We start from the raw sequence: 14,025 nt of genomic DNA on the forward strand, positions 1-14,025 counted from the left end.
TGACAAAAATAGTCATATATTATGTCATTGTGTTACGTATGGATGGAATTATATTGAAAATGAATGTAGCTTTGATCTTAACTCAGAATTTCTCGAAACTGAAACCACTGGCTTGATGTTGTGTTGCAGGTTTCGTCCGGGCCCTGGTGGTGGAGCTGTGGTCTGTTCTTGAGTGTGGCGGTGAAGATGTCAGGGTGGTCCGGCCCAAGCCAACACCAATGGACCCCATTGACAGAAGCTGCCTCAAGGTACTGTGTGTGGCGTGGCTGTGACATGTAAGGTCATATTTCCAGTCTTTTCTGTAGACTCTCACTGTTTAAAACCTTGAGACGGATTCCTCTTTGCATGAGGCTTCATTTTTAGAATTTCTTTTTGGACAGGATTTGCAGGTCTAGTCCAGGACAGGCCCAGACTTTGAAGCTCTAGTGTGTTTCTTTATGTGTGTGTCTGATGCTGGCCTCTGACAGCAGCCAAGCCATCTCTCTCAGTGAAACTAGCCAAGTGAAGACAGACAGCCACTGAAGTGTGAACTGTGCCCTGCCACTGGTGACTATAAAGCCTGCCTTATCAGTGGGTCAGCTGCCAGGTTACGAACATACAGGCAGACCTTCAAGTCCATCCCCACCAGCACAGAGGCAACACTCCCAGAACTGAGTTTGTAGTGGAAACCGATAAAATGTGCGATTTAAATAATGTGTGATGTTTTGTGCCTCGACCTGTGTGGCACAGAACAAAGTAAATATCTAGCACGCATTTATTACCCATGCATTTTTGGCAAATTAGCTAAGTTGTAAGGTGGGGGGAATCTGTTCTGTTTTCACCTTATGAGTTCAGTTCAGATTCGTTCAAACGCAAGTAGACAGACAACAACATGTGTCACAGTTTGTAATGCACCTTTGAAAGATCACACAGGCAAGAGCAGATAAAAGAATGGAGATTTTAACCTCACAACCATTGCAATTGTTAAAGGCTTTGTTGATCCCTTCATGTATGTTTCATTGTGTTTCATTGTTTTTCTTCTAATTTATGTATTTCCATTTTCTTCTTGATAAGAGCAGAAAGACTTTTATCCTTCAGGCTGCTGTTGTATTCACATGTTCAGATGTAATTTCATGGTGTTCACACAGTGCTAACATGCAGTCAGCAGCTTTCTGTTTCTGTAACATCCTTTTTTTCAGGTTTGCTTTGTTTTGACATGTTTGACATTTTGTTTTACTAAAACAACAAATCGATTTTTGAATATAGTTTGCAAAATGTGTTCTTTCAATTGACCAATGCATTTTTTTCATCATTATAGCTTGATATCAGTATCAACTGACTAATGAGCCATCACATTTTTTCTTTTATCAACCTATCTGATGCCTGAATGTTAAAGAAAAGTGAGAAATCACAAATAGTTCACACTTTAAAGGTTACATACATTTCAGACAATCACTGCCACTAGATATCGTACCAGTGCACCAGCATCTCAGACAAAAACAACTACATGTGTCATCCTGTCAAAAAAGTTGAAGAAAAAAAAAAAAAAAGCATCTGAACACACTGCTCTCGAAACTCGGATCAAACTGTCAACTTAGGTAGTGATGATCAAATATGGATCAAGATTCTGTTACTGCATAGCCTTTTTCTTGCTTAAAATTTTTAGATCCAGCTATATATTTACATACATACAGTTGTTGCTGCTATATTCATGTTCAAAATCTCCTTTAATTTCAAAGGATTCCTGTTATGATCAATTGTGAGTTTGGAGTGTAGATTATTTATCACTCTTTAACTTTCTTAACAGAGGTGAGAAAAAAACAGGTAAAGTTAAATTTTCACCTGTGTCCGTTTGTTTGTTGGTTGGTTGGTTTGTAATTACACAGAAACTACTGAATGGATTTCCACAAATCATGGATCTTGATGAAAATTGTATCTATGAGTGAGTACAAAAGGGGACTGTTGGGTCTTGGCAGAGGTATGCACTCTACTGATTGCCATTCTATTTCTTGCTTGTTTTTTACTACTTTCTCTATCCCTCTGATTATCTGTCTCACTTTCTGTCTCACCAGTCTTTTCTGTCCTTGGTCAACCTGCTCTCCTCTTCCCAATCGGTGTGGGAGCTCCTGGGCCGGCAGCCTTTAGCCAACAAGAGTGAATACACCTTGAGAGAGATGCCAACCTCCATCCCTGTGAGTGTTTTTCACAAGGTGTCGTCCTGACTTCATGCAATGCCTCTTTCATCCATTTGAGGGCATGTTTGCTCTTTTTATTTAGCCTTAAACCACCACCCACACATTTGTTTTACCTCGCAAAGTCTTCCTCTTTAACACCCAATACACTGAGGCTGATGTGCATTTCTCACCATACATATAAATACCCATGCTGTTTTAATTTTTGCTTCACTGCTGCATTTGTTGTCACAGCCTCTTATTTTACTCCTTAGGATTTGATTGACAGGCTGATTGCTGTGAATTCAGACACGAAGATTAATTCCCTGTTCCACTACGAGCAGTCTCACACATTCGGCCTGAGGTGAGATTGATATTTTTTCCATACTACTTAACATTGGCGGGGACACACACGTTATCGTGTTAGCACCTGGTGACTGCACACGCATATTCATACACACGCACATTGACACTCACACTCACACGTCAGCCTCTGGCAATAGCAGACTGACATGGCGCTTTATACTTTGATTACCCAGCACTGAAAAGCTGATGAAAGGATTTCTCTGGATAAGAGAAAAAATAAGCTTGTGTGTGTGTGTGTGTGTGTGTGTGTGTGTGTGTGTGTGTGTGTGTGTGTGTGTGTGTGTGTGTGTGTGTGTGTGTGTGTGTGTGTGTGTGTGTGTGTGTGTGTGTGTGTGTGTGTGTGTGTGTGTGTCTATATTTATGAAGAACAGACATAAGTGTGAAGGGGGTGAAGAAATTCCTCTAAAATGAAAAACTATCTTCAGTTTTGAGTTAAGGTTCAATTTCAGGAGTAGGGTTGCAGTACAAGTTAATACTGCAATAATGTCCCGTCAAAATGACTATAATTAAAAAAGAAAAAACTATCTGAAGAAAGTTGCATATTGTAGCTTAGGTTAGTTTAATTGTTTGAGATCACGCCACGCGTGTATTAAAGTATACATAAAGTTTCTCTAATGACATGTCTGACATGTTTTTTGCAGTATAGTTACCACATTAAAATCCTTAAAATAGCACCTACTCCTTCTCCCTCATTAAAAAATCCAGAATCTGTGAATATGCAAAGTTTTACACAAGATGTCTCCTAATTAGTTGTAATTTCTATGAAACAGGGCTGAAGGTTGAAAGGGCGTCTAATAGTGTCTGATAGTCAAGCAGATAAGGTCTTACTTATCTAAAGCATCAGCAATAAACAGTTAAGTGTCAATTACAAAACAAAAGACAAAAAAAAGCCTTAGTATGCCAAAGTTAAATTCTGCTGGAGGACATGTTTTTCAGAGAATTAAATCCATCACACATGTATTAAGACGTACATAAAAATTCTCCAATGTTGGTCTGGCTTGTTTTTTTAAAAAAAAAAACTTAATTAACACAGAAAATCCTTAAAATAGCACCTACTTCTTCTCCCTTGTTCAAAATTCCAGAAAATGCAAATAATGAATCTTGGACCAGGATTTGCATCCGAAAGGTTTGTGATGTCACAAATCATGCTCGTATGCCTGCCTCATATTCATGCCATTATATTTTCAATGAGCGCAGAGGAAATTAGCACTTTGAGTGGGGCTGTGCAAGCTGGTAAAAAAAGAGATCATATTGCGATTATTTTGACCGATATTACGATATTCATGATTAGTGGGAATGATCATTTAAGCATCACAATTTTAATTTCACATAAAATTTGTTATGGGCTGTACCAAATAAACACATTTTCTTACATCTGGAGAAAAAGATTTGTAGGCCAGGATATATCTCATGCCATGATCATCTGATCTTTTGGGGTGACAATTAGCAAGAGAAGCATTTAAAAACAACCATGGTGGCCCCTCAAGAAGTTAGCTTAGCTGCTGCTATAGCATCAGTTATATCAGAACTGGAGAGTATATTATTAAAAGAAGAGCAAAGAATAACTCTAACCTTCTCGATGAAAAGACGTTTTCGCTCTTCTCTCGATGGCTTTGGTTAGAGTTTGATTTACCAACAGGCTCCACTGGTGGTAGCACTCTGCTGCTGTTGCTTTGATTGGTTAAAGTTAGCTCCTTGATCGACTGTAATAGACGGATGGTTCGTCTAATCACCTACCAAACAGTTTTTGAAAGTGCCTGCTTTCTTGCAGGTCCTTTCCAGATGGGCCTGTAAAACAAGCTACCTGGCGCACTGCAGCAATACAGTACTTATTTATAATTCTGTTTTGTCACACATTTAACCTTCATGAAAAAAATGCAGCTTCTGCTATTTTCACTAGGCCAATCTATTTTGATAATATTTCAATTAATTGTGCGGCCATAACATCCTTCTCACATACATCATTCTACACAGTAAAGCTCAAACATTTAACTATAGGGGCAAGAAGAAAAACACTTTCTTGAAAGGAGGGGGACTTGATGTAAAGCACTCTGTGTAAGAGAAGGTCTTTACATACACAGGTACATATGTGTCTTGGTTTGGTGCATTCCTTTGCCTCTTTAAACGCTTTCTAAATCACAATAGCTTTGACTTGTTTGGAGCTCAGCTGACTCACTCACTCACTCTGTCTGTGCCTGTCAGTCAGCCCACTCCTATTAACACCCAGAAGCCAAGTGAAAGGAACAAGATGCTCTGTTCTTTTACCACCCAGACTGATGGATTTAACCGGCAAACTCGCCCTCGCAAAATGTGCTAAATATAGCATTTTACTATCAGTTAATCGAGTCATACCATGTTAATTTTGAAGTATTAGAGGTTTTTGATTAAGTTGGGTAAATTTGCTGTTACAATTTGATGTTTGAAGGCTCCACACAGCTGGATTTCAGTTCAGTTACATCCTTTATTGGAAATAGCAGAACATCTCAAATACGGTGAAAGGGGGTGAATGACATTTCCAGTCTTCCAGGTTTTTGCCACATTGATCCAGTTCGAATTCTACGACCATCGAGCTTTGCATATTATTGTATTTCTTTTCTCTTTCTTTTTCCTTTTTAATGCAGCATCACCCACAATACAACAGTACCTATTTTCATTTGATTTCCTGATTATCCACAGCCTGAAGGGTTATGATACCATTGTACAGGGATAGTGCTCTATTGATCCCAGAGGGGGAAATTGCATCAGTATTGCGGCAAGGACATTGCAGTGATTAATAAACAATGTGTCCAAAGAAATAAAGAATTAAAAAGCACACATAGAGGGAACAGAGGAGAGCACAGATGGGCCAAGATAGAAATGGCACTGAAGGTTGTATTATACTGTCAGTGAAAGCTGTATACTGTATGTTTAATAAGTATAAAGTGCAGTATGCACACTATTAAGGTATATAATTATACAAAATATATATCACTACCAGCAGATATTAAAGCAACACTAGGTGGTTTGGACTCATTACTACCCCCAGCTGGTTGAGAAGCGCAATTATCTGTTGCCAGTGTTGTAAATACTGTCGCTGAAAATGAATACGCGTGAATTTGTTGACGGAGCCGGCGAATCACGAAATTGTCTGAAAAAACCTCACTCCAGTGCCAACAACAAGCTAGATTCAGAGATAGCAGTTGGTAGTTTGTTAGCATATAGGCTGCACAGCACATTAGCATGCTAGAATTATTCTCATACCAAGTTGGTTATAGTGATTGCACCGACTAAGTTACTTCCAAAATAGGGCTGGGGCGACGCGTCGCGAGTTGCAACAGCAGCAACGCCAGTAGCCCTTTTCACACAGACGCCGCATTATCGCTGCAGCGGCTGTTCGCCATTTCTCCACCGTTGTTTGTTCACACAGAGCCGAGCAGCTCCGGTGTAAAAGACAACCAGAGTATAATTCACACAGCAAGCCGGCGCTGCGGTTTCAAAAGAGGCGTGACGATACGCGTCATGGTGATGACGTGTGTTTTTTTCAAGGTGTCCACCTGTTAATCTAAACATGTACCTGCTGACTGTTTATAATCATATGGATGCTGATATAATGTGTTGTGATGAGATCCTGACCCACCAAACATCCTGGAAAGTGACAAAGTTACGTTTTTCTCTAAATTACATAATTACATAATCGCCATCAGGAAACAGGACGCTGTCTGACTCTGTCACTTGCGGGGAGGGAGGCTGTTTTCTGGGGCAAAGTTCACTGAAGTCTCGGTGGAGGGCTGACCATCCCAGTGATTTTTTTCACCGTGACAAACACTTGGTGAGTTAAAGTTTTTTGCCGGGGACAGACGCTGTTTTTCGGGCAGAAGAGTCAGTCGGACAGACACTTCTCCACGTATAACTGCGGTATTATTTTCCTTACATAAGTTGCCAAAGATAGGACCAGTTACTACGTTACTGTTGTTTGGTCATGTAACGTTGCTTTGTGGGACATTTATCTATATTTTGTTGAGTGATGGACCTGTTTAGTTATCAGACAGTGAACACCATCAGATCGACACGCCCTCGCTCCGCGCCGCCGGCTTATTGAGATACATAAATTAGCATTATGTAAATTGCTATATAGGTCAAATTATGGGGAAATAATCGCTAATCGAATTGAAAAATTAATCGTTGGATTAATCGATGCATCGAAAAAATATTTGCTAGATTAATCGATTACAAAAATAATCGTTTTGCCCAGCCCTATTCCAAAACACGACGCTTGGGCGTGAATGTGTTTATTTGAAAATATAACTATGTTTTCAGGAGTTACTAAATACAATCGCAAGTTGACGTTGTGTTTGGTGTAATAACTACAACCAATTCGGTACGACAACAGTAAGTAGCATGCTAACGTTACCGATAACAACAATAGCCTAACGTTACCTCCCGACCACACTGTTCAACAATTATGTTGATTATCTGCATGAACTAAGAAATCTGCAACTTTACAAGACAAGACGTTCATAGTGTTTTAGTAAGTTAGTCATCGTTTACAGTCACTACATGAAAACGAGCAAGCTATCGAAACAGACAGCATTAGCTTATCTCCCGGCTTTATTATGGTTATAAACTATGGACAAATAGAGCCCCAATGAACACCACATAACAACAAATCAACTCAAAGTAAAAGTCGGTAAGATAATCAATATGTATATATGTAATGTATGACTTACAAATCCAGTAGCATCAAGGCTAGGTCGCCAACAGTCTTGAAACCCATTTCTTACTCAGCTCGCGCCACCGAGTGTAAGCTGGTCCAATATTTATCCTGTCCGGGCCCGTGTTCTATCACTTTCTCTTTTTCCTTTCTTCGCCTCCTCAGACAACACCTTCTTGGCTTTTTTAGCTGGCTCGGCCATGGCGTTGATTTACGAAAAATCCAAGTAGCTGCTGGCTAAATCCACGGACGAATAAACGTGTGACGTATGCCGTAAAGCAGGTCGCACTATACGCCTTTACGTCTGATAGGTTCCTACCCGCTCTGAGAAGTTACACAGTGGGGTTGCTGCCGGCACGACCCCCCTCAGGCTGCAGAGACGTCACCATTCATCCTATTAACCGCTTTTTTCAATGTGTGTGTGTATGAAAGGCTTATTGTAAAGCACAGACATATCCTCAACTTTTAGGTTGATATGGTGAACTTGTCAGCAAACAGTTGCTTATTCACACATCCAGCCCTTATGGAGCAACCCCAACTTTCATTCGGAGTCATGATTCTTGTCACCTGACTAATGCTAGTCCAATAGAGAGCGGCAGGGATAACCTATTTTTGTAGGCTTACCCAGAAGTTAGTATTGCTCTGGTCCCCTTGACAAAAAGCCTGTGGGATTTTTGTTTTAAAAAGAAGCTCTGTGGCGAACACAACTTCATGATACTCAGCGAGATAATATTCACAAATTTACACCAATTAATTTATTTTTAAAGCACAACACTTTTTAATTCAAACGTGAGGTGTTTACTAACGTAGAGAAAAACATGGAAATCGCTTAGGCTTGTTTACCACACACCTTATTTCAGACATCTAAATTAAAACTCCACTCACAAAAACTCAATAACTTCCTAACCTATTTCATGGGTTAAGGACTTGTTTCTGCAGCACTCTGTATTCACTCTCCTATAAGCTCTGTTGTCCTGACATAGATATCTGGCTCTTTAGCTGCTAAATACACCACTATGTTCATCATCAACTCCTGCTGTCTGCTGATGGTGGGCCAAATACTACATTATGAGAGCAGTGAGAGAGAACCAAAACATTACATTTACAGACTGAACGACTAAACAATGAGCTGAAACTCACTATAAAGTGCAGATTGCAGTGAAAGTCCTCTGTAGATTCATCACTATGAGCGATCTTTTTCACATTGTCATTTCATACATCATATAACCACTCAGGAACTGATGGCAGCTGGCAGGAGAGACCTCCTGTTGCAGTGGTTGTCACAGCACTGAAAAAAGCAATCTCCCTCTGTTGCTGCTTCAGGATGCTGTGGGGAGGAGGTCTAGAGGACGCTTCACCACAGACCAGTAAAACATGCAGCACACACTTCAGAAGCTCAACCATCACAGGAGGTAGAGCCGACTTTAGTGATTCATGCATTGGAACTCGCCCTGACACATGCATCTATTGGATTATGAATTAGCCCCTTAGGATTTTAACATACCAGCAGTATGATTTCCTGTGATGTAAAGCTGTATTTAATTGTTTTATGGGTTAACTGTTGTAGTATGGGTTGGTCCCAATTTGCATTTAGTGGAGAACAGCGGCCCCTGCAGCTTAAAGGTCTGCAAACGTCTGCAGTAAAGTCAGGTAGTTTAATGGTAAAAACTAACCTCACAAAACTGCCGAACCACAAGTGTATCAGACAGTTTTCATCAATATACTAAACTTGTTTTATATTTTTCACCCAGCTGAACACAATCCCCCCTTTTTCCCTCAGTGCCCAGTTAAGCTACAGACATTTCATCACAGTGTTTAATTATAAAGTGCCAACTTGATTTATTTTTCTGTGACTGTCTACAAAGAAGGGAATAGATTCCCTCTTGAAATTCAAGGCAAACTGTTTTGTTAGTACGAAAAGTTAGGAAGGCTTTCTTCTCAAGTTTGAAAACAAAACCATTGACCCGACAATGATCTACCTCAGGGTCAAACAATCGCACATGCTAGGCCTTGGTCTTGTTTTTTAATAATGTAGCCGCAAAAATAAAGGATTTTTCCAACTAAAAAAGGCCTTAATATCATGGCTACATGATAGGAAAAGATCATTGAACCCACACTGGTCTACCTCTGGGTCAAACAATCACACATGATATGCATTGGTTTTGTTTTTAACAATGTAGCTGCGCTGCTAATGGATATATTAAACCTAAAGAAGCCTTAATGTCATGACTATTCGATTGAAAACAAGGCCATTGTCCCCACAACTTTCTACCTTTGGGTCAAACAATCACATGTGATATGCATTGGTCTTGGTTTTAATAACCTGGCTGAGATGATAAAGGACACTTTCAGCTTTTTGTTCCCATCCTCGTGGAAAGTATCAACCTACTAATGCACAAGGAGAACCTGCTTGTGTTTCATCCACTGTCCAGATCCAAGTAGCTCTTCCTACCTCCAGTGTGTCAATATTTTTCTGTTTGTTTATTTGATTCTGCATCATTTGAATTAAACAGAATCACAGATAGCATTAAAAAGTGATTAGGTTTGACTATGAAACCTGCAGATACTCTTAGATGCTTGGTACAACAGATTTAGCATTTTCCACTGAGACATATAGTTGGTTTAAAAAAGGAACTCTAATTAGGCTGACAACCTGGCAACCAAACGCCTGTCTGATTAGGAGACTCTTTGTTCATTTATGTATTTATCACTAATAAATAGGAGGACACAAAAAGCGCCAGAAGGGACAAAAAAAACAAGATTTAATGATTTTGCTCTGAGCTCAGTATTAATACCAAAAAATGCTATTATTCTTGACTGATGCATGTATCCGTAAGGGTTTAAGACTTGTGTTTGATTATGAATCTCATTGTTGACAAATCCTTCACTTTAGTTGCTGTAAATCTTGTAATCCTTGAGAGACAGAAACTTGACTTCATCTAAGGTCAAACACACAATCACAAAGGCTGCTAGCTTGTGTGATTACAGGACCACAGTAGACGGGGGGAGTGAGGGGACTCGGCCTCAATAATGTGCACAGGTGTCGATCTATCACGTTCACCACATAATGAATAAGAGATGACAGCAGCAGGTTGTTTTTCTATCTGATGTGGTTTGTCCTAAATTCCTCAAACTAAACGTTAAGTTAACGTATTGTTTGCATGTGTACAGTAGTCTAATTTGATACAAAGTGCAGAAACTGCCACTCAGTTTTGCACTTCATGTGCTTTTATTCTGTGAGGCGTCCTGCGTGTTGAAACATTTCATAAATATAAAGCAGCAAATGCTCAATAATTTCCCAAAGCAGCTGGGCAATGTAGTTTTTGCAGTAAATAGTGCATTTTAGTGTTTTTCAGCTGCAGTTTAAAACACATTTAATGTACAGTGAGCATTTATGCCAACATGTCAGAGTATCTGGAATTTACTCAAAATAAACTACACTGCCAATGTTCACTGTAGAAAATGAATATGTCACCAAGTGTTAACAGTGTAGCCAGAGTAAGAATCAAACAATGAAATAGTAATGAAATGCCAAGCCCCAAGCACAGCTAGCTAGCTATTTAACCATCATTGGAAAAAGGAAGGCTGTGCTATATTTTACATAACTTTAGTTGTAACTTAAGGCAAAAGTTAGATACTAATGTCCATTTGTAGAAACTTTGAAGTTAAGAAAGTAAAGTGTATTGAACTAGCTAGATAGCAAGCTACTTATATCAACCTACCCCTTTTATGTGTATTTTTTGGACAACTATCAGTTCATTGTGTTTTGTTTTTTGACAAAAAATATTTAAAAAAAAGTAACTCAGCCACCAGATTCATCTAAGCTACTTCACTCCAGCAGAATGTCATAGCTTTTGATTCTTCATAGGAAAACTTTTTAGTGCAGGTTTAATCACTGCACCACTGTCAAGCAAACATGCGCTAAGCTTTACTGAAGTGCAGCCCTCTTGAAAAAAGAAACCGCAATTTCCACCCCTCTTGATCTTCACGGGCTAATGAGAGCTAAAATCCCTCTGTCCTTTTCCTTCATACTTAAAGCCTCTTTGTTGTGATGGCAACCAGCTCTCTTTCCCCGTGTTTTTCCCCTGTCTGAATTGTTTAGATGCCTTTATTCTCCTGTCTTTGCTATTGATGACTCTGAACACGTAAAGTGTGTGTGCTGGGGCACAACTTCACAAATGATTTGATTGGATCTTTTTTTTTTATGTCCGCAGCAAAATCTCCACTAAGCACTAGACATATTATTATAAAAATGGACATGCTAATTTAAAAATATATCAGCAATGAGATGAGGAAGGACATATACTGTATAACAAATCTTGTTATAACTGGCCACCTTTGCAATAACTTGGAGCAAATGGCTGTCACAGTCTTTACTGTAGCTGGAGATGTAGAGAAGATAAAGATGTTTTTGTCCTCGTTTTAATTCAGTTGTCTCATCGCCATAGACAAAGTTAACCAGATTAAAATAGATAAGGAATGAATACGAGAAAATAAATATTTCAGAGTATTATTCTTTAGCATCAAACAAGTCGGATGTGAAATCACCTTGAGATTTACAACAAAGAAGATATAACTTTGTTCTGTTCCAGGCTCAGCAATGAAACAAAAGTGAGATTCCTCGTAGTATAGTAAGGTTTCATGGAGCCATTGGGAGTTTTATGCAGTGTTAAGGCCCAAATGAGGCTTCTAATTGATCTTTATGGATGCACAGCCAGAAGTGTGCTACCCAGATTATTTATCTGCACACATGGAGGTAGCAAACTCTTTATAAAAGATTATCTTTTATAAAGAGTGGTGTGGTCACACATTTAGTCTCTTTTTGTTGTTAGAGGCAGAACTTGTAAACTGTTCTGGGGGATGCACTTATATTTCCACAAACCTGTGGGAAACGATTCCTTGCCCCGACAGCATTTCTTTGCTTTGCTGCACCTTTTAATGATTTTGTGATTGATTTAAGCGGGCCCTCCTGACTGTCAATGATAGAAGCCTCCCAAATGGTAAAGCTAACCATTTGCATCTCTCGTCAGGCATGACTAATCAACCTGTAGCATGATCATCAGTCAGACTGGCAAGCAGATTACTGTAGGTGATTGGTTTATACATAAGTCCTCTGGTGCATGTGCGCACATCATCAAGAGAGTAATCATCTGTCATAAATGGGTGTTTCAGTGAAAGTCTTCCAACCTAAGATAAAGTGAGTTGTAGTCGCTGTCAGCTTGAATGACAACAACTTCAACTCTCAGGTGAGATGGATTGTAGTGTCTCAACAATCTTCCAGCCTCTTTCTTGTCCTACAAGAGATTACAGTTCTTATTTCCAAAAAGGACAAGTATGAAACAACACAGAGAAATCAAATTAAACCTACATGGCCATTTAGTTACTTTCCTGATCTTTCTTTTTTCTTACACATTATTTACACATTACCCACATCAGGGTGTCTGGCATACTATAGAGCTACAGTGCATTGCATGTGCTAAGCCATTCAGTTTGGCATTACCATCATTTCTTGCTCACCACATACTATGGCTCGCTAGTTAGTGGCAAACCCTAAAAATTACCAAATATGCCAGCTGATTAATAGTCATAAGTCATTTTCTAAGCGAAAATGCAAAGATGGTTCCAGTGTCTGCTCTGACTTTACTAGTGAAACAGGCCTGTAACACCCGCCAATGTAATAATGTCCACAAACGTAATAAACCACAAACATAATAAAAATCTGCAGCATTTAATGTAATAAACCCATAAATGTAATACATTTTCCACAAACGTAATAGCCGCTGCCTACTACAAACGTAACATGCGATTTAATCAGGGTTTCCATTTCCACGTCCTGGAAGATTTTAAGATCCTGGACAAATGGGGGAAAAAACAGTCAAAAATTATCTGTGTTTATTGAACTTAAAATAATTCACGGAGGCCACTGCTGACATGCATCACCAACCCAAAGCATCGGTATTTGACCACCTGGAATGATACACATCAATCAACTATCTTGTTCATGCTCATCCAGCTATAATACAAATTGTGCTTAGAGGGAAATATTTTCACCTGTCATTATGACTGGAGGGATTTAAATATGAGAGAGTTCCCTGGTAAAAAACTAAAACAAAACAATATTTTTATTTTATTATTTGTGCATGATGGAGATTCCTTAATTGCCAACAACAAGATGCAGTCTTGACCTGAAACTGAGATCTGTGAGCTTGTTGCACCACTTGTTGTCTGCAGCATTGCTCACTTGACTGTGTGTTTGGGGCCAGCCAAAAGTAATGCATTACAAATTACTTGTTACTTTTAAAAAAGACTAATATATTTCTTTACTTCTTTATTCCCTGTAGAAAGTAATTCGTCACACTACTTGTGACAATACTTTTGCATTACATCCTATGAGATGCATAGTCACATAATTGCCAGTTAACAATATAACGTTTAATCCTTACATATGCCCATATATCAGCACAAATCCCTCTCCTAAAAGCACATACACAAGATCTTTTCGTTTTTATACTTTTTAATACCACAAAGCCGACCGCAAAGTTGGCTGAAAAACCAGCCTGAAAAGCACTTCACAGAAAAGCTCTTCACAGAAAAGACTCAATTGCACACCTAGGAGAATCAAGGTGATGCTGGCAGCAGACTGTTACAGTACTGCCTTAAAATAAAACTGTATCAATAAAGAAAAACAATATAAAAGATCTTGGCCTTCCCATACCACCTTGTACAAATATTAATTTCCTCAAAATAATATACCAATAAATACAGTAATATATGAGACTGGCCTTCCCAACACCAAGGAAAAAAATATGTTTAAATGAC

General features: G+C 39.0%; 1 protein-coding gene across 5 annotated transcripts in view; it reads left to right on the forward strand.

Annotated features, from left to right (window-relative positions):
• tbc1d32 (TBC1 domain family, member 32) overlaps positions 1-14,025 on the forward strand; it is a 90,295-nt gene that overhangs the window by 19,862 nt on the left and 56,408 nt on the right. For all 5 annotated transcript variants that reach the window (XM_084377067.1, XM_084377065.1, XM_084377068.1 and 2 more), the window contains exons 21-23: positions 130-248; positions 2,052-2,171; positions 2,426-2,514. In XM_084377067.1, the coding sequence (XP_084233193.1) occupies positions 130-248; positions 2,052-2,171; positions 2,426-2,514 (328 nt within the window). The remainder of the gene's footprint in view (positions 1-129; positions 249-2,051; positions 2,172-2,425; positions 2,515-14,025) is intronic.

The sequence above is a fragment of the Pagrus pagrus genome (genome assembly GCF_965226575.1).
Source record: "Pagrus pagrus genome assembly, chromosome: 16".
In the NCBI taxonomy this organism is placed as follows: domain Eukaryota; kingdom Metazoa; phylum Chordata; class Actinopteri; order Spariformes; family Sparidae; genus Pagrus; species Pagrus pagrus.